Source organism: Achroia grisella, unplaced genomic scaffold, assembly GCF_030625045.1.
Source record: "Achroia grisella isolate CSIRO2021 unplaced genomic scaffold, CSIRO_AGI_Agris_v1 utg900, whole genome shotgun sequence".
NCBI lineage: Eukaryota > Metazoa > Arthropoda > Insecta > Lepidoptera > Pyralidae > Achroia > Achroia grisella.
Window position 1 is genome coordinate 3,521,426 of NW_026713059.1, and position 20,392 is coordinate 3,541,817.

Consider the following 20,392-nt stretch of genomic DNA (forward strand, 5'->3'; position numbering starts at 1 on the left):
AGTTACATCAGCAACTACAAATCTCCATGGAAATTGCCTACGTAGTCCCAAGTCCAGATTCAAATGTGCGTAGCCGTAGGTATCGATGACGCTTCCGTTGGCGGCACGCAGTTGATAATTGGTCTTGGTGCGACGTTCTCGTAGTAGTGATCGAGGAAAGACGCAGAGATCGCTTCCGGTATCAACGAGAAACTGAGTCTTTGTATTCCGATCCGTAACGAAAAGGCGACTACTGGAAATTGGGCAATCGCTTGTCGCCACTGTCGACTGCCTTGTTAGTTTTCCTGACTATAGTCGCATGGTTTTACGCACTTGTTCGCTTTGCTACCAAATTTATGATGATACCAACATACGGGAAACTTTTTATAATTGTTATGGGACCTTGATGATGATCGGCTACGTTGTGAATGTGAATTCCTAGAACTAGAGCGCTGACGACGATCCAATTGCATAGTGAGTGACTTCACTTGTTTACGCAACTCTGCTATTTCGTTCGCCATATTACTGGAACTAGGGCCTGCACCATCACGACTCATGACAGCAACGTGGGGTGAACATGGCGTGAGATCCATGATTCTATCAGCTAAATCCGCTAATACTTCTAAATCAGCCGTAGGTTGTGCTATAAGGATGGTCTGAATACGTGCAGGAAGGCGGCTGGTCCAAATCGTTTGAAGAAACTCATCCGGTACCTTCGGTCCAGCTAAACTCTGCAAATGTCTTAGAAACTGCGAGGGCTTGCGATCTCCCAGCTCCTCGTGCATTAATAATTGTTTCACCTTTTTATCCTTTGATGCAGTGAGACGCTTAACTAATTCTGATTTGAGCTTGTCATACTTTCCCTCTACAGGCGGGTTGATAATTACGTCTTTTACCTCTTTAGAAAATTGTTGGTCGAGTTGACCTATTACGTAATTAAATTTGGTTAAATCATTGGTAATTTTTGAAATAGCGAATTGTCTTTCCACCTGAGCAAACCATATTTCCGGCTCTTCGGGCCAAAAGGGTGGTACTTTTATTGCTACTTTAAAAATTTCAGATGACATACCGTCTCGTACTGTAGATGTAGTGCTGCTCTCTGTCATATTTTATCTTCAAAATTTTTCAAATAATAATGTTCAATAGGGTGTCACCAGTGTGGTTATGGTTGGCGTGTTGATATACAGAAGGAGTGATATTAATAAAATATTGAATATATGACAGTGTATATAATAACAGAATTAAAAATAACAAATAAATGAATAAAACCACATCTACAAACAATATCTTTTTAATAACATCAGATAGTTTTCAAACGAAGAGTCAGCTTATGAAAGTATTACCTATAGTATTGCAAATTACATGAATAATTGGAAATAATTAATACAACAATGATAATCTGAAATATGTATATTATGTATATGAATAATACATTCTCGAAAGTGTGTGAGCATGTTTGTATGTTTGTTTTGTACAGTTTGTCGTAAATGTAGATAAATAGATTATAATGTCTCAGAGTAACACATAGGGTACTTTCAATACAAACTCGGTCTAGGGTCAATGCTGGGTAGTACATATAATTCATTACATGTAAGTAATCGTTAAATAGAGACGAGACGATCACATTTTGTCAATCTGTTTGTGAGATAGGTATCCGGCTTAAAAAAGGCTTTCCTTTACTTAAATATTAATTAAATCTATTTGAGTTTCTAAGTGTATTTAGTAGACGATAGTAAAAACTAGATTAAAACAAGTTGATTTAAACTTTTTTACTAGAGAATGGATAATTATTTTCCACAGAACTGGCTATAAAAATAATAACGTATACCCGAGTGATGACGAATATGTCCGTTAGGTTATGTTTTTAAAATACATATCTGTTCCACACAGATAATATTGTCACAAGTAGATAAAAACGTACGTAAACGTCCATATTTACTTATACAGTATTATCTGACAACGTGTATAACCAGTTATTCTCTAACAGTGATAAGTAACGTAGATAAAAATCTCTATAAATACATAATTTACCTGGTTTGGTCACTTCAAATAATTGGCAAGTTTTCACAAAAAGGAGTTCCATGTTGACCAATATAATATTCTAAGAATTTTTTTTTCGAATTATTCCCTGTTTACCGAAACTGGTCTTTATAGCTTCACTGAACGATAGGTAGCGAGTGCAGATAGCACTTTAAACCTGTGGAAGGATTTATGGAGCGGCTAAAGGCTAACTCGTGACAGATGGGTATGACTTTAGTGTGACTTGGGTGACCACTGGGGTTTTAAAAATTGACTCAAGTCATTGTATTTCGATTCCCGCTATAGTCTACAGTTGGACTTATATAGATAAGATAATGGGATTTTTAATTACTTCTTGAAATATACTTTCAATTTTAGAATCAATAATTGGAATCCAATCCGTAAGAATAAAGATTATTTTTTCTACAATTAAAAAAAAACATTAAAATGTTTAGAAGAATGACTATATGTTATAACTATATATTCGCGGACAAAGCTAAAAAAGGCAAAGATATGTATGTATTGATTTATACGATCATTATGAAATTAAGAATTGTGCTATATTACCTTTCATCGTCCTTTTAATTCTTTACAATACTTTTTCATTATTTATATTTTAATCAATAGCCTAAAAAATAAGATTGTAATAGACTTCGAGAAGAAAAAATTGAAATGGGATACTAATATATGAAATATTGACTGTTACTGACTTTATCCGCATACATTTTCAATCCCTATTTAACTTCTTACAGAGTATTTTTTAAGATAAAAGATATCTATGGCTTCCTCATAATCTACCAAGATATCAAATTAATTAGTCGATTAGTTGTAACAACAGATAACGTACAGACATACTGCTATTATACACGCGAAAGTGTTCGCGTGTATAATATTAGTATGTATATAAAAAAACAAAAAAAAACATGTGAGGCAAAACCTTGAACTTAATAACAGCATTGCGATGGTCGTGATTTTTTTGGTGATTATTTCATAATTGCTGTAGCACTTGTTTGTGACTTGAGCGTTTGTCCATATTTCCAAACTTGATTTTTTTTATTATACCGGACCAAATTTTCATTCTTTGTTGTTCGGAGAAAATTATATTATATTATGCTATTAGTATAATCAATGTAGTCCAAGAATTATAAATCTGAAATTTAATCATATAAGAAATTTTAATTATATACTAAAAAGTTCGTGAGTATGGACGTTTGTATGTTTATACATACGTATATATCATATTTCTGATTTATTGTCAAAAAATATTACAGTCTAAAGTTGCAATTTTTTAAACATTAAAATATAGGTAAAAAAATAACAGTATCTCACACAGCGACATCTAGTACCAAGCTTAGACAAGGTTGTGTTATGGGTACAAGAAAAATGTAAATACACACCTAATATACATAGATGGGAAGAATGGAATTGTTAATAATGTGAACTGTTGATCTTCTTGCTAGCAATGTACCTTGTTTGGTTGACTTCCATGTGCTTCCTGCTAGAAACCATTATGATAAATTCATGGTGAATTCATCACGATGTGCAAACTGATCTGACCTTGTGCTCACAACAATATTCTATTATAATCCATTAAAAATATACAGAGAAAACACCCAGACCGATACAAACACTTACATACGAGACCGTAGGAAGGAAGTTAGTGTGCTAAACCACTAATCTGTCGAGGCAGTAAATAAACTGTCAATTTTTTAAAAGACTTTAGTATTAATGGAAACACGTTTATGTATCTATTATATTATGTCATATTTTTCCGCATGATAAACAAAGTCATCCGGTATATTATCTTTATTTAGATTACTCATGTCTGTGAACAAAACTGTACTTTGGAAAGTTGACGTATTGTACATTCCATTTACAGGTAAACAAGTACTTAACATAAGTGTTGTAAAGGACTTATATTATAAGAAAATATATACTCAGGTTAAGAATGAGTTTATTTTGTGTAACAGACCACCTGCTGGAAAGTGACAAACTAGAAACATGAAGAGACCTTACCTTAATGATATCACCTTTTTTAAAGGGGTTGGGCCTATTACAAAGTGTTTTGGACCTGTAACATAGCGACCTACAGAGATCTATTGTGGTCGCCCGTTTTTTCAGACTTTCATTCCTAGAACCGTAAGGGACAAGAATTGAAAGATAAATTAAGTATTGAGTATTGTCATCTTTAGTTTCCTAACTAAGTACTCTTTTTAACTTTTACTTAAGTGGCTTACAGTGGCTTGTCACTTTTCATCAGGTGAGCCATCAGCAAATGAGATTCTTTATACGACGACATAACGTTTGCTATTCGCTCGTTGATGTTTAGATAGTTACCATCCTTCAAGAAAGCTATCAGGTTGTTTACTTCCAATTAGGGGACAAAAATAACTGTACATGTTTTAGAAACCTATGATTTTGTTGTATATGACGAGTATACAAATATTAATTCGACAAGAGAACCTTATATGTACAAAGAGAGAGCAGCACTAAACACTACATCACTTGTTGATGTTTTCATGTTTCGATTTTATTTCAATTCCTATCAGTTTGTTTGTTATTCCAGTAAAATAGTGTTATATTTGTCTCGCTTATATACGAAAGGAGAACTTAACATACAAAAAGAGAGAGCATCAAAACGGTGGTTTGAAGATAATTAAGTTACCAATCACGAAGTCTAGACTGGAACTAGCGAGGACAACAAATTTGACATCTTACGTGCTACGGTTTCCAAATAAAATACAAAGAGACATTCTTGGTTTTAGAACTCCCGGCTGCAGAAATCGTATTCTATTGAAGAAGAGAACCTATATTAAAAGATGGATTCTTGATAGTTTTTAACTTTAAATTTGTCTATGTAGTTATTGACAGTATTGTAAATAAGATAAATTCAGCACTGAAGGTTTGGTGGGCTAGCAATGGGTTTGTTAGGTTAATGTCCACGCGAGTCCTTCTGGAAACCATCGTGATGAAGTTCTTGTAAATTCACCACAGTGGACTCACTGACCTGACCATCATCATCCACTAGTGCTACCCAAGTGTACAAGTATACCGTCAGTGTAGCATGCACCAGATCTTTATAAATGATTTTTAAATTATAAAAAAAAAAGTTTAAAAGGACCGTCAATGAATAAGTCCGAGGTTGATGAGAATATTTTGTTTGTCAGTAAACTAATCGTGTTTTTTTCCACCATATTTGATTAAAGAAAAAATAACATACTTCTTTTTTATTACTAAATGGAAATAGAATTATCATATACAACTTAAACAGGTGGCATTTGAGACAAATGAACATCATGTCACTTTAGAACATAATAATAATCATATATCATAACATAATCATATGATATTGCAGAGATGTGATATAAATTATTTTATCGTAACAACGAGCTCTTAAATAGTTGACATATAATATGTATATCTGTTTTTATCAGTGATATCTCATATCCATATTCTTATCAGAGCCAGTTGTGTTGCTTATCAAACTGTACATGGAGATTCTGAAGCGTCCTATGAGTTTCATATTTGTGATATTTTCGTATAAAATCATAGGATCTTTTCTTTTCTATTATAATTTTAATAATGTAGGTTTTATACCATCTTAGTCCATGGGTGATGTTCGTAGTGCTGTTAATGTTTCGATTACATATTAGGTATATATAGATATAATATAGATATTTGGTAGTTGCTTTGGCCCTAACAGTCCACCTGAAGGAAAATGACAATAGGTTGCCAATTCTGTTTTTTATTAAAAAAAAAATAAACTGTATTTGCAGACTGTAAACCCATTTTTATTTTAAATATTTATTACATTTAGTATCATTAAAATTGTTAAAATTTTGCTGTTTCTTTTCTATTACATTTGCACATGTAAAATACAGTAACTACTATGAAGGGGGTACATTGGTGACTCCTATAATGACGATTTTACTTGTTTCGCCATAATAACACCGAGAACGTTAAATTACTTAATGCTGTTTAAGTGTTCATAAGACGCGATGACTTTAATATTATAATCTATACACATTGAAATTTAGACCAAACATCTGTGTCGGTAAGCGTTTCATAAGCGTAAATTAGAAAAAAAACTACTGTTATCAACAAATTGCGTAGACGATCGTCTGATGACGCATGGTGTTCAGTACTGTACCTGTCAGTCTGTAAAAGTCTATCGTGCGAGTTAGATTTGCCTCTTACAGCATTTGTTTATTCTGTGGTAGTAAATAGTTCTCAGAATGGATACAAGTGGTAAGTTATTTGATTTGAGTGATTAAAATTGTGCTAATAGTATAGATATGTTTATTTATATGGTAGAATTTATAGAATTTTATAATATTTAAAATAATTCGTACTTCATAACGAATCTATGTATAGTACAATAATACTGCATTCATACCTACTAATTAAATTTTCAAATTTGATTATGTGTTTAATATATAAATAAATAATATAAATATATTATATAAATAAAATATTTAAAAATAGAACATTATGTTGTTATTAATATTATAAATGCGAATGTTTTGTTAGGATGGATGGATGTTTGTTACTCTTTTACGCAAAAACTACTAAACGAATTTTGATGACTCTTTACAGTAATACCTTATACATCTGAATAATACATAGGCCATAATTTAAAAAGATATAAATGAGTCGACACCTAATGATGTCAAGTAAGTAGTAAGTGGAGATGAGTAAGCCAGTAAGTAATGTTTTAGTTCCGAGTCAATTATAATTCTGTAGCTACCTACTTATTTTCGTGGAAAGGTAAGGTAAAGTAATTTTGGATATAATATGAATTACAAACTATATAATGTTTTTGTTTTGTATAAATGGGTAAATATTGTTTAACATAATTAAGTTTTAAAATAGGAACAACTTATTATAACATCAAACATTGTTTGTATTATGTAAATCATATTTCGTCTGTATGTTTAATATATATACATATACCTACTTTAGAAAAATTTCATGAAATTACTTTTTCATACTGTAGGTATATACCTAGTGTGCAGATTATTTAGTTGTATTGAACTTTTGTTCAGCAATTAGGCTATGGGCGTTTCCACGTGGTATCGTATATAGTAATAATAAATATATAATATACAATAGAACCACTAGTCCCTATTATTAAAAAAAAAATCTACTACCCAATATACACATGATGTCACCATGCCGTAGCATTTGTTGTGAATACAGATCGTTTAATGTTATGAAATATTGAATATTTCATAATAATTGATCAAACATTGTAAGGTGATTGTACAAATTTATTTTCCTGATTCACTTATGCGCTTTATTCCCCTTACGCTGTGTTGTTTATAACTGTTTGGCTTTCCCCCCAAAAATCCGGTTTTGAAGAAAAATCACTCCAACACAGATGTGTATGCGCAGTGTTTTGGAAATTCCTATATTATTTTAAAACCTGTCTAAACAAAAACAGATTCGTGAAACTGATGACTCCTTTTCAGTTCCTGAAAGAAACTTGTAATTTCTTTTAGAGCATAGATTCTGGAGTTTTTTTATTTTTCTGCATTGTTTACTAGTTGTTTTACCTACCTGCATTATTGTGTTATTTATTCCCCCCGAAGTTGTCTCCATCTGCACTTAACACTAAACCTATCCAATTTTGAGATTCTTTAATATGGCATCTGACAAGAAAGTTCGATACATAATGGCGCTGATTAACAGAACCCGGTACCTTGTCTTAAAATAAAAATAGTATAAACATATTCATCATGTACGTACGTATATCACACGTAGTTTATTTCTTTTACATCATGATTTATTCATTATTTCACAACTCCAAAGACAAATCATAGGCGTTATAAATATCTACCAGTGGGAATTTTTCTTAAATAGTTTTAGGTAATTTAAGGCAATTATTAATTTTATCCTTATCATAATTTCAGGTAAAGTTGGATTTGTGAATAATCCTCAGTCGTTATATCCCCCTATAAACCCACCGCCGTACCCTGGACCCGAGGTAGGTTATGGAGCTCCATACCCTGCCCCCCAAGGTACCGCTCCAATGCCACCTGGTCCGACGGTCTACCACCAGGTACCTCAAGCGGTAGTCACAGTTACTCCCGGACTAGTTCCGGGCGTTGTCGTTGGACAGCATATTGGTCCTCAGCCCACAAGAGTCACCTGCAGATCGTGTAATGAACAAACTACAACAAGGATTGAACAGAAATCGTCCATGCGAACACATATGATGGCATTACTTTTGTGTGTATTTGGGTAAGAAAATTTCAAAATAATTTTATATTATTTAAAATTAAGACCGTGGTTGGCTATTATATCACCCGCCCTAGAGGGCACTCCGTAATGTAGTGAGTTCGAATTTGACAGTTGAAATAGAATAGTTTGTGTATACATTTATATTTCGTGCAGACTCTTATCACACACAAGTTCTTAAACAAACATTTACCTTTTTTCAATAAAAAACCGAAAAGATCAAAAAAATAATGACTTGGAGAGATCATTGTACTTAGATAGAGATATCCATTAATAATTTAACCTACATAATATGCTAATTATAAGTATGCAATTAAAAATAAGTAACAAACATGTAAAAAAAAAATCTCACAAATTGTTGCTAAGAACAATCTCGCTCACGTCATATTAGAAACAAAAAAAGTTTTCATAATAGGTCATTTCGTTTAAGAGCTAACACAACAAATATAGAAAAATACACACTCATAAAACTTATCAACCCTTGTTTTTGTGTTAGGGTTCAAAACGACGTCCTTACATTCTCTTAGCAATTTTTTTATTGTTTACAATAATAAGAAATGTTACGTAGAACTAATTTGCGTTATGACTCATATTATTACTATTGTCATCATATTGATAATGGCTTATCATTCAATTTATGTTAATTAGTAAATTATGGATAATTGTATGCTTTTTTCCTCACAATTACAATTCCAAACAGAGCATTCTGACCTATTGTGAACTGTCGTGATTATGGATAATAAGATAACAATTAATACATTCAAATAAATGTTGGACATATTTTAACTTAATAGAACAAAGAACAAACTACCATTGTCCTTTTGATGTATTGTTTTGTTGAAAAGTGGAATGCATACAAATCAAACCATACTTAACATTTTTGTAATAAATTAGTTAAATAACTTATTTTCATATTCAACATATTTATATAGGCATACTAGATGTGAGAAATTTATTTTTGTGTTTTTATTAATTGATGAGTAATAATCATCATCATTGCCTGGACATTATTTAGGGTCAGCGCAGTATGTCATTTTCTTCTATTGATCCCTATGGTGTTTAATATTGTATTTTAGTGTAAAAATACTATTTCTGTTTTCAGATTGTGGCCCTGCGTTTGCATACCTTACTGTATGGATTCCTGTATGAATGTGGACCATTATTGTTCAAATTGCGGGTCTTATGTCGGCACATATCAGAATTAAGATCATTCTTACTGTTTATAATTATCAGTTTTATCATATATTATAGGTATCTTACTTCAATCCAATCCAATTGAATACTTTATAAAAACATGGGTACAAATTAGTTCCTATAATAAAATACATAAAACAACATATTTGTCCTACTAGGTATGGAAATACATATAATTATGATAAAAATAATTGAGGTCAATTAGAAATATAAATGGCAAGGAAAGAATTTAATACTAATAATGTATAATAATAGTACTTCAATATTGAATCATAATTATATTTCTTTGTAGAAACATTGGTGGATCAACACAATTGAAATGTTTTAACTGACTTCAATAACAGAAGAACGGTAAAAATGTTTGATTGTATTTTTTTATATTCGTCATCTATGAACTACATCTTCTGTAAAAATCATGTTTTAGTTGGAGTTATATATTTGTCCCATATTTCTTTTTTATCAGAATTTAGTTTTTAAATGAAATAACGGGACAAAAATTACATTTAACGGTATTAATGATTACCAGAACATTTCTAATAAACTATCAATATGATTGATATCGCTTATATTTATATCAAATACATTATATTCATTGGAATTAAAAAAATATCCTTGTACAAGTCTGAACAGTATTTTAATTGGTAATAAGTAAAGATTAGTTTTAGCTTATACTTACCAAATGCAAAAAAACCAAAGCATCTTACGAATAGACATATCAAAGTTGTGAATTTCTGTTATTTATCTTCAAATCACAAAATTTTCTTGAAAAAAGGAGACGAAATAGATCAATAAAGAAAATAGGTTCATTACATATAGGTACTATATTACTGTTGAGAATTAAACTTTATATTTTTTTTTTATTTTAGTTCTTTATATAATTTTTTGTTTATGAAATATGTCAAATTATAAAAAGTAATAATATCTATAAAAAATATAGTATCGGCAATTTACTTACTTACATTTGATGTTTTAAAGTGTAAAGGAGCTAATATTATTAAATATAATAATTAAAGGGCTTTTTTAAATATATATTAGGATTAATAAGGCTGTCTCTTTTTATAACAAAGAAATAAATATTTAGTTGTATTCATGTGCATTTTTAGAAATTATTGTATAGATATTTCACTAGTCTTTTTTTCTCGTTCGTATTAGCATTTTTTAAGCTCGTGATAATTATAATGTGGTAACTTTACTTTTTGTAATACTGTAATATGCATATGGTAAAAAATTTACGAACATTATATTGTTTTTTCCTAGTAATTTAAGAGGAAAAATAAGTATAATGTTTCAAGGAATCGAATAATTAATTAAATAATTACGATATTTGTTACTCTTTGCCTAAGTATAACAAGGAAAAGTAGTATATTATTAATTTAATGTATGTTTAAGTATTTTCCAATAATAATTACGTAAATAAGTTAGTACTTTGTCACAGTAACATTGACATTATGAGAGACCTTTTAAGTATTGTTTTTGTTTTTTATTTACTGTGGCATTTCATTTGTTACGATATATAAATATTGTTGGCTATATAAGTATATAAACTATAAATATGAACATTAATAATTAAATACCTGATAACTTAAGTGAACCAGTAAAAAAAAAATAACTAACGGAGCGAAATACAAAAACGATTACCTAATTTTCTGTTTTAAATACTTTTAATTGTACTACATAAATTAAATATATAATGAAATATAAATCTGATACAAGTTTATTATTTATTATTATTATCACAAAAATTTGGAACACATAATATTCTTACATTTGTAAAAAATACACTTATATTTAAAAATATATACATATGTGCAGTTGGTAATGTACAAGTGCATATTAATACTACTCATGATTCAGAACACAATAGTTTACTAAGTACCTACTTATTTACAGTTAAAATAATAATGTTCTTACCGTTATTATTTTAATTTAATCAGACTGAGTTACATTTCTGACATAATATGATGTTATCTGCGGTGCTATAGTCATTATAAAGAAATAAATTATGGCCAATAATTGACAATGTTCTTTTAATTATGTCCTGACAATTATGGTAATTCATATTTGTCATCCATACTAATCCTAAAATTATAAAAACGAAAGTATATTTGTCTATCTGTTTATTAACTATTCACTATCACTAAGAAGCCAATTGGATCTGAATGAAAAACATAAAGATATATATCCCATGAGGAAGGATATAAGCTATCTCTTATTGTAGAAGAAGGCAAACAGAGTCACATATAACTCGTAGTAATATAGAATAATTTATTATGAAATAATAAGAAAATTGGAACAGGAAAAGCCAGACGTATAATTTACTTTATACTCATATGTTTTTAGCACATTTTAGTAATATTGCATTATGTATAGGAGGACTCAAATTGTGGTTTTCCTTTGAGGATATACTACTACTGTATGGGTTTTTCAAAAAGAGTCTGCTACGCGCATGTACCTGGTTGATAAATATATATCAACCAGTATATACTCGTAGATAGATTATGTGTTGTAGCAGGGCAAAAAGGCCGTAGCTCAGTGGAAATTTGTCCAGGGAGCAAATGCTGATTTCCAGCTAGGTTGTTGGATATCCTTGTGGTATAAAAACCTGTTTATTAATTAGAGGGCAAATTACATTAGCTTGTGATACTGACACATGATACCTTGAACCTGATACCTATAATAGAAAACACGGGTTCGTAATATATTTAATTTTAACATATACATTTCCCTCCTTACGGTTTTTTTATTCTGTCCAGATTTCTGAATATTTATTTATTTATATCTCGTCCATAATGCCAAGATTTTGTTTAAAAATCTGTGATCTACGTCGATTGTAGTCTGAATAGCATTTTTTTGACATATTTATTGGCAGGTTCTAAAACCTGTAGCTCTGCGACCTCTATAGATTTATTGTGCTCGCCCTTTTTCGTACGAGTGAAGTACTACAAGAGTAGCTTGACTGTCCGAATAAATGTATATGTTCTGATTGATATAGTTAAGGCTTAGAATTATTTCCGAACAGTAAGAGTAAGTCTGAACAGCAATGGCAAAATGGCAGAGGAATTTTCAAATTATATAGGATTTTAAATATATTATGGAATTGTCCTACCTTGCCCTGACGGTGGTAGTAGAATGAAAGAGAATTTTGTACATTTTATATGTATAAAAACACTAAAATGTACAAAATTTTCTTTTTGCTTAAAATTTATATGATAGTATTATTTATATATTATCTAAAAGAATTTATTGCTGTAATTGGTGTATATAATCTCAATTATTCCGCCACTCTTCTCCAATCCGATTTCATATTATGTGACGATATAACGAACTAAAATAGCCTATGGCCATTGACTGTTTGAATAATAATAATAATCTTTATTTACGACTTACAAGAAGCCTTAAAATAAATTACATTTATAAGTAAACAACAGTTAATCCTTGTGAGAAACTGGAATCTGAATTAGGTCGAAACCTGTACTACAGATATCTAAGCTCTTTCCGGGACTATACAGTACAATATTATATATCTTTAAATATGAAATATATGTATGTTTATATGTGCTATAGTTGTATAATTCATTATTTTTAATGTAGACTGTATAACAGTTTTTATAACTATGTGAAACCCATGAGAAGAAGTGAGTGTGGTAGAAAGGTTGTGTATTAAAGAATTTAGATATATTGATGTAATATGTTAATTTAGAGTAAATAAATTAAGCAAATTTTCAGTATATTCATAATAAACTAGCTGTACCTGCGGTTTCACCCTCGTGACACTTATAGCCTAACAAGCTGACGGCTCATCTGACGGCAAGCGGTAACCGTCACCGTATACACAGAATACCACTGTGGACGTCAGGTTATCATGTGACAGTCAAGATACCACTCATCAATTATTCCTGAGAACTAAGGTGTCATTCCAGAGAACGAGGTTGTCATTCTATAAGACTAATAGGTCATGTATCTTCTGTAATTTCAATGTCCAATCTGTTCTAAGAACCGAAACTTGTATTGATATTCTGTTTTATATAATCTAGCATTTACCAAACGAGAGAGCGAACAACATAGTTAACAAAATAATTCTGTACAAGCATCGGCTAACGAAAAAAAGACATTGATATAATGTGAATACGAAATAACTGTAAGGGATAATAAAATTAATTCAGTAAAATTTTGTTAGTATAATGTTATAGAATTGTGCCTACCTAAGATAATACGTACGCTAGGAAGCTCTATGGTGGAGCATTTCCCTTAAGTTTGGATAGATCCATGTAGTACTGTTGCTGAAATTGATTTTTTCCCAACGACCTTGTCAGGGGTGGCATGTCTGCCTGACTTGGAACTGGGCCATAAACTATACTATACGTTAGTCGTTTCTTTTCGTTCATTCAGGTCACAACTCCACGGGAATTTTCTGTGATATCTCATTTAGTTTTGGCGCCTTCAGTATATTGCAAAATGAAGCCGGAAGAGAGTAAGTAATATTTTGGTCTGAGTTTCGTATACTTGTATTTAAAGAGATGACTTCTAAATAAGATTGTGAATCTTCAGTTGTGTATTATACTATAGATATGTATAAGGTAATAATTATCTCTGTCCTATATATTATCTTGACCATTGATAAATGTTAAAATTTGTAAAAATTATGACATGTTTGTAGCTATTACTGCTATTATTGCTATTCTTGATTGATAATTAGTGTATGTTTTCTTTAGAATACAAATTTTTTTTAGAATACAGCTGCAAATACTGTAATTTAAATCTATATTTATATTACAAAACAAAAAATTACAGATATAGGTACCTAAATTAAAGAACAGTTTTCCTGTTCTCAACATTTGTTCAAGGTTTTTAATTATTCACGAATCGATCTCCAGGAGCTGCAAAAAACGCGGCGAAAATTGAGATGATTATATTTGAAACTGTCTATACATACATGTACTATAGATATAAATTTATTATTATGTGTAAAGTATTTCACAGTAATTTCTGGGAATCGTCTGTATACACCAATTCAATATTTTTAAGGTAATAGAAAAGGAAAACGATATGTTGCTATTCTTTTCATCCTTATGACGTAAGTAGATAGAAAGAGACGGAAATGGGAACAAATACATTAGTGCTAGAGAACGAAAATTGGGACTAAAACCAAGTCGATCAGTATTACAGTATTATCTGTGGTATTATTAAAAGTGTTTTAATGTTCAGGTATTTTGAGTTAGTAATTATAATATGAGTATGTATGTATATATAGATATACTATGACGTGACAATTGTTTAAATGTCTTGCCAGGAGAAATTATCATAGAAGGTGTTATTTCCTCATCTATATACCTAATTATTTACAGGAAATAATTAAGTATATTATTTATTGGTCACAAGTATAGTGTGCGTATCGTATATTTATTTCGAATAAGAAAGTATAAATAACTAGCTGTTACCACGACTTCATTCGCGTGAAAATGACCTTGGTTTGCATTTCATTACTTACGCTAATTATTGTACAAATAAGAAAATCCAATGAAAAAAGTTTCATCGTTCTAGCTTGAAAAATTAAGAATTTCCATACAAACATTCATCCCTATATTATGGGTATTTTTTTTCTTACACAATTTTAATGTATTTTTTTTTGTATTTAATCAACAACATTTTTTAAAATTATGCTTATGCTTATTTAAAAAATTATTTTTCACAGGCTAGACTACATTTTTACGAAATTTGGCACCTATGTGTAGCACAATAAAAAATATCGTTTTGGTATGAAAGCGCGACAGACAGACAGACAAACAGAATTACTGTCTCATTTATTATATCAGTTAGGATTTCATCAACAAACTTTATTTTTTATAATTTTTTTGTAATTATGCATTGTTCCTTGACATTACATTGAGAATAAACATGCCTCCATAAACTATTACCACAGATAGATAGAGAGATAGATAAAAAGCTTTATTTTTCAAATTTTACATATTATTATTCTACTATCCTGCAAAACTCCTGTCGGGGTTTGTAGTTCTCTCTTACCACAGATAACTTATATATTATAATATTACATAAAATAGTATTCCGTTTTACAATATTTAAGTATTAAATACTATTAAATAAGGACAAGATTTTTTTTACCATAGAATAACATAGTATTACATAGTATTACGTACATATATGTATAATACAAAATATATGTACTATTGAGGAGTCCCTTGGAGTATCCTAAAATTATTACTGACAATGTTATGATTTTTCAGATAAAGAAGAACATGTACCTGAGAGCCAGCCTGTTTACCCAACTTTAAATGAAGCTGATCCACCTCCATACCCTGGTCTACTCCCGTCCCGTCCAGCGTCCCCAGGTGGTATAGTACTATACCAGGTAACTCCAGAGAGGGTGGTGACTCCAATTGCATTAGCTTCGACGGTCATTGTCGATCAACCGTTGGGTCCGACACCCTCTACACTGATATGTAGATCATGCCATCAGGAAACAACGACAAGAGTTAGAAGAAATCCCACGATACGAACACATCTAATGGCCATACTGCTATGTGTGTTCGGGTAAGTATATATAATATAATACTAGATGTCCCGGCAAACGTTTTGCCATATAAATAAGTATTACTATTAAAAAATAGGGGTTGGTAGTAGAAGGGTGATAATTTAAGGATGTATGTATTTTAAATGACACATAATATAAAAACCACATAATTATAAATCTATTCTTAGACCTACTGACCTAATGAAGTATGAACACGTTACCTGTGACCCGAGAATTTCATACATTAGGAGATATAATGAGATCAAAAAAGCTAAGCCAAACTAAACCTTTTGTGCTTGTTTTATGGTTTAAATTGTTTATGTTCAATCATACTAATAAGTGTTGCATGTCTCATCATAAATTGGGTAGTATGTTCCTTCCTTATTATTTCTTTGATACGCAGGAACTAGACATACGACGACTATTCTCTACAGTTGTATAGGTGTAGTAATGTACAATTTTATATAGGCGGCATCGGCAGGTTATTTGGTCAGCACAACGCTTTACTTCCAATATTCGCGGGTTTGATTCCCCACACGAAACGAACATTTGTCTTAATGAGTATGATTGTTTGTATTAGTCTACGTTTTTTTATATGTATAATGTATATATTTACAAAATACATACATTATACAGTACATTTAAATATTGATATTAGTATTTTAGTACACTTAGCACAAGCTCAGAATAGCTTGGAACTAAATAGGCTCTGTATGCCCGCCCTGGGTTATTATCAATTTTATGGAGCGCTTTGGCTTAATGGGTCTCGAATAGGTAAGTGTCGTAGTTTCGTAGTCGTAAGTTTGGAGAACCTGACTAATGTAATGCGTATACAGAAGAAGTATAGATGTAAAAGTATTATAAGCCTTCCTCATAGCTGGTCCTACCCAACTATTCCAGGAGCGTAAAGCGAAGGAACTTATATCGTACCAGGCACTGAGGATAGATACAGGCTGCGATGATGAGGCAATTTCGAAGATCGTGTACATATTCTCAATACTTTACTTGTAACATTACCTAGTTGGAGTTGTATTATGATGTGGAAATGCTTAGTTTTTTGCATCTTTACATAGTGTACAACGAAGTAGCTTCCTCTGTCTGTTCGCTTTGATCTTTTAATAGGTAGATCTATTAAAGAGGAGGGTTTATATGTACAATACATGTAGCGTGCGAAGCCAGGGCGGTTAGCTAGTGTAGAATAAAAAACTGAAACTAGTACAGAAACCTTTTACCAATAAACATTATTAGCTAATAGCGTGCATTGTATTTTATTTAAAACATTACAGTAAAAACACTAGCCGAGTCGAGTAATTATTTTTTCCTGTTAAGTAATTTGTCGGTAACTGCATGTAACTTTACTACAAATGTTTAAAAACAATTGTCAAGTTTCATAATAGTGAGTCATGGAGTCTGCTGTTATGTATTTGTGCATTATTGCTATTTAATTCCATTTTATTGTAATTTCAGGTTATGGTTCTGCGCATGTTTGCCATACTGTGCTGACACATGTTTGAATTTGGATCATTATTGTACAAATTGCGACGCTTATCTGGGTACGTATCGTAATTAACACATGTTGATGTAAGATTTTGCCGCTTATTTGAATATGACGTCATTAGACAAAATTAGATTTACTTTTCAGTGTGTTTTCAAACTTATTAGTACAACTTATAGTAAACATAGTAGTAAATCAATTACTGTGTACCAATTGAGCTCATTCTCTTCCAGTTTTTATTCACATAATTTTTCAAAGGCTCGAAATCATTTACCTATTTATTTAAATATTTATTATATAAACGATTAATTACTTATAAACATATATGTATAATGATAAATCGCTGTGAATGATGGTTAGCGTACATAAATCTCTGTTCGCAGTATAGTTTACTGAGAAAAAATGGCAATGTTTAGTCCGCCATTTGGATCTTCAAATGAGGATTTTGTGCATGAACACGATGAAAAATAGTTATTAATACATACGTTATGTTGACGTACAAAATAAAACAGTGATTACAAACATTTGAAAAAAATTACAAATTGCTATTTACAACTAGAAAATAAGTGGGTACGTACATGAAATCAATTTGATTCATAATACAATTACTTTATTTATTTGGCAGGGCATTTTCTTGTCTAAACAGTGTTTAAAATTAGATATAATTAAAAAATACTATAATATTGTTTGACAAGGGTAAGGGAAGTTTTTACTGTATTTTCTATACATTTTTAATTATATATATTACATATATGCCCTAACTTTCACCCAATGGAAAACAGTCAGTCGGTATAAATGTATGGCTATTTAATTCTGTCTCGAAGAATTGCAAGACTTTCTTACAATATGTACGTATAGACATTCTATGAATTGATTGTGAAACTGTAATCAAGACGTGATACAAGAAACGAAGTAATGATACGATAAGTATAATCATATGGTGGCAACAGATTGTTATCGAAACCTGTATGATTTCCGTCTCTAGTCGTCGCAATTCCATTTGAATAATTCCTTAGGCTAGATATAATTTTTACATTTGATTAGCTTTGAAAATGAATAACAAATAAACGTTTCTATGTGAAGTGATTTCTGATATTTTTAAGCTATTATATGCAATACATATTTATATATTTTAGAATAAGTATTGTACATAATTACTACTTGAAGGTGCTTTATAAAATGTATACCTACTGTTTGTTAATATTTTATATATATTTATTTATTAACAAGATGTTTTAATGATAAGATTCAGAATGTGATATAACAGTCAGTTCGATCTGACAGCTTTGAGTCAATTTAAAGAAGAATACATCTATTATACGTATTAACTATTGATTTAAGTCCCAATATAACAATAATGATGTAACTACTGATAGCTGATTATTATTATTTATTATACCTGAATATTTTTATAAAGTATAAGCTCACTTTTACAAGCTTATTTACTAAGTTAACTATAAGTAATACGAAATTCCATAAAGTGTCGAAACATGGTTATGTGTAGTATGATACTGATATGAATCTTGTTGAAGATAACACAGCAAGGTTAAATATTTAGTTCAGTATTAGGTACTTCTACACTATATACCTATGATTGAAATTTAAGTGCTTTTGTAATACATTTGTATATTTTACAAGTAAGTACAAATGCTGCGGTAAGTTTTTACTAATAAAATTATATTTTATTGTGAGATTTATATGCATAAATATGTACAATAAAATTGTGCTATTTTAACTAATTAATGATTTTTATGACTATAATATGACTGCCTTTGTTTTGTGATTATTGTATTAATAATGATGCCTCAATTTTTAATATAAATAAATATTTATGAATATTGTGTAGTGTCAATGTTGTTTCAATTTCTTAAATACCAGTTGTTTCCCGCTTCTCGTTTGGTTTTTTGAGATGAAGCCCATATTCACAATGAAAAATTTCATTAAGATCTGTTCAAAATGGTCGTACCGTGCGCGGACTCGAACCCGCAAGCATCGGTAGTAAAGCGGATTGGTAAACCGCTAGACCACCGAGAGTATCAATATGTGTATATGTACAGATTTAATGTTATTATATGTTGCCATTCCTGCAGACTAAGGTTAACAAATTATGTATCTCAATTTGTCACGCATTAGACAATTGTTTCCTGTAATTATTGAAATCAGGTGTTTATGAATTAAAATGTTAATGTTCTTGTACATAATCATGTAATACTTGCCTGTAACAATTATTCAGTAAGATAAGATTACAATAGATGATTTATTCATCCAATGGTCGTTTAGTAGAGGCACTGTCGACCTCGATTCCCTTCAACCATAACAACAGATCAATGAAATAACTTGTATTAAGTCAACATAAAATCTGATAAGCGTTCATGTGTCCGTATGATAAAAATAGTTAATAATTTGGAATCGAACGACGAACTACGTAAGTACTAAGTATATGTCATTATATATACAGGGTGAAAACATGAACGTAGTGTGTACCTTTCATTTTGAAGGCAGCATTAACAGACTCTGGAGGAAACTACCATTAATACTGATATCTACTATTAGATTTTAATCAATTGACAGGATGTTTTGTTTCAATTTTATAAACCTTTAGTCTGTGTATACACAAAAACTGTCGAAGCCAATTTTGACAACGATACTTATTTAAAAAAAATCTTAAAGTTTATCGTAAAATATCACATTATGTACTTATACAAACTTATAAAAAAACACTTTGTTTATCAGTTTATATTTCTGACTAACTCTTAGACCGATAGAAACACCGATAACAAACTAAAGTAAACTGACAGGTGGCGGATCTTCTGTATTCAAATATACTTAGTGAAATGTGGGCATGTCAAGTATTGCGTTGAATATTCTCTTATTGAATAGTCTCTGACTATTACATCTGGGATAACAGACATCAAGGTATGTTTTCGTGTTTGCAT

The 20,392-nt window shown here is 30.5% G+C and overlaps 3 protein-coding genes across 3 annotated transcripts; 2 read left to right on the plus strand and 1 right to left on the minus strand.

The window, feature by feature from the left end:
- Window positions 1-275: 275 nt before the first annotated feature.
- Window positions 276-1,085, minus strand: LOC131853351 (uncharacterized). The gene has a single exon (XM_059204219.1). The coding sequence runs from the start codon at window positions 1,083-1,085 to the stop codon at window positions 276-278; it is 810 nt and encodes a 269-aa protein (XP_059060202.1).
- A 4,794-nt stretch (window positions 1,086-5,879) lies between these two features.
- Window positions 5,880-9,464, plus strand: LOC131853413 (lipopolysaccharide-induced tumor necrosis factor-alpha factor homolog). The gene is made up of 3 exons (XM_059204295.1): window positions 5,880-6,246; window positions 7,911-8,241; window positions 9,341-9,464. Exons 1-3 carry the CDS (start codon window positions 6,234-6,236, stop codon window positions 9,441-9,443), a joined length of 447 nt encoding a protein of 148 aa, XP_059060278.1. The 5' UTR covers window positions 5,880-6,233; the 3' UTR covers window positions 9,444-9,464.
- Window positions 9,465-13,887: 4,423 nt separating this feature from the next.
- On the plus strand, window positions 13,888-17,531 carry LOC131853352 (lipopolysaccharide-induced tumor necrosis factor-alpha factor homolog). The gene is made up of 3 exons (XM_059204220.1): window positions 13,888-13,903; window positions 15,675-15,981; window positions 17,429-17,531. Exons 1-3 carry the CDS (start codon window positions 13,888-13,890, stop codon window positions 17,529-17,531), a joined length of 426 nt encoding a protein of 141 aa, XP_059060203.1.
- The last annotated feature ends 2,861 nt before the right edge of the window (window positions 17,532-20,392 follow it).

Coding starts and splice junctions, on each gene's coding strand:
- LOC131853352 (XM_059204220.1), top strand. Junction 15,982..17,428: donor ATACTGCTATGTGTGTTCGG/GTAAGTATATAT, acceptor TTGTAATTTCAG/GTTATGGTTCTGCGCATGTT.
- LOC131853351 (XM_059204219.1), bottom strand. CDS start 1,085: ATGACAGAGAGCAGCACTACATCTACAGTACGAGACGGTATGTCATCT.
- LOC131853413 (XM_059204295.1), top strand. Junction 8,242..9,340: donor TTACTTTTGTGTGTATTTGG/GTAAGAAAATTT, acceptor TTCTGTTTTCAG/ATTGTGGCCCTGCGTTTGCA.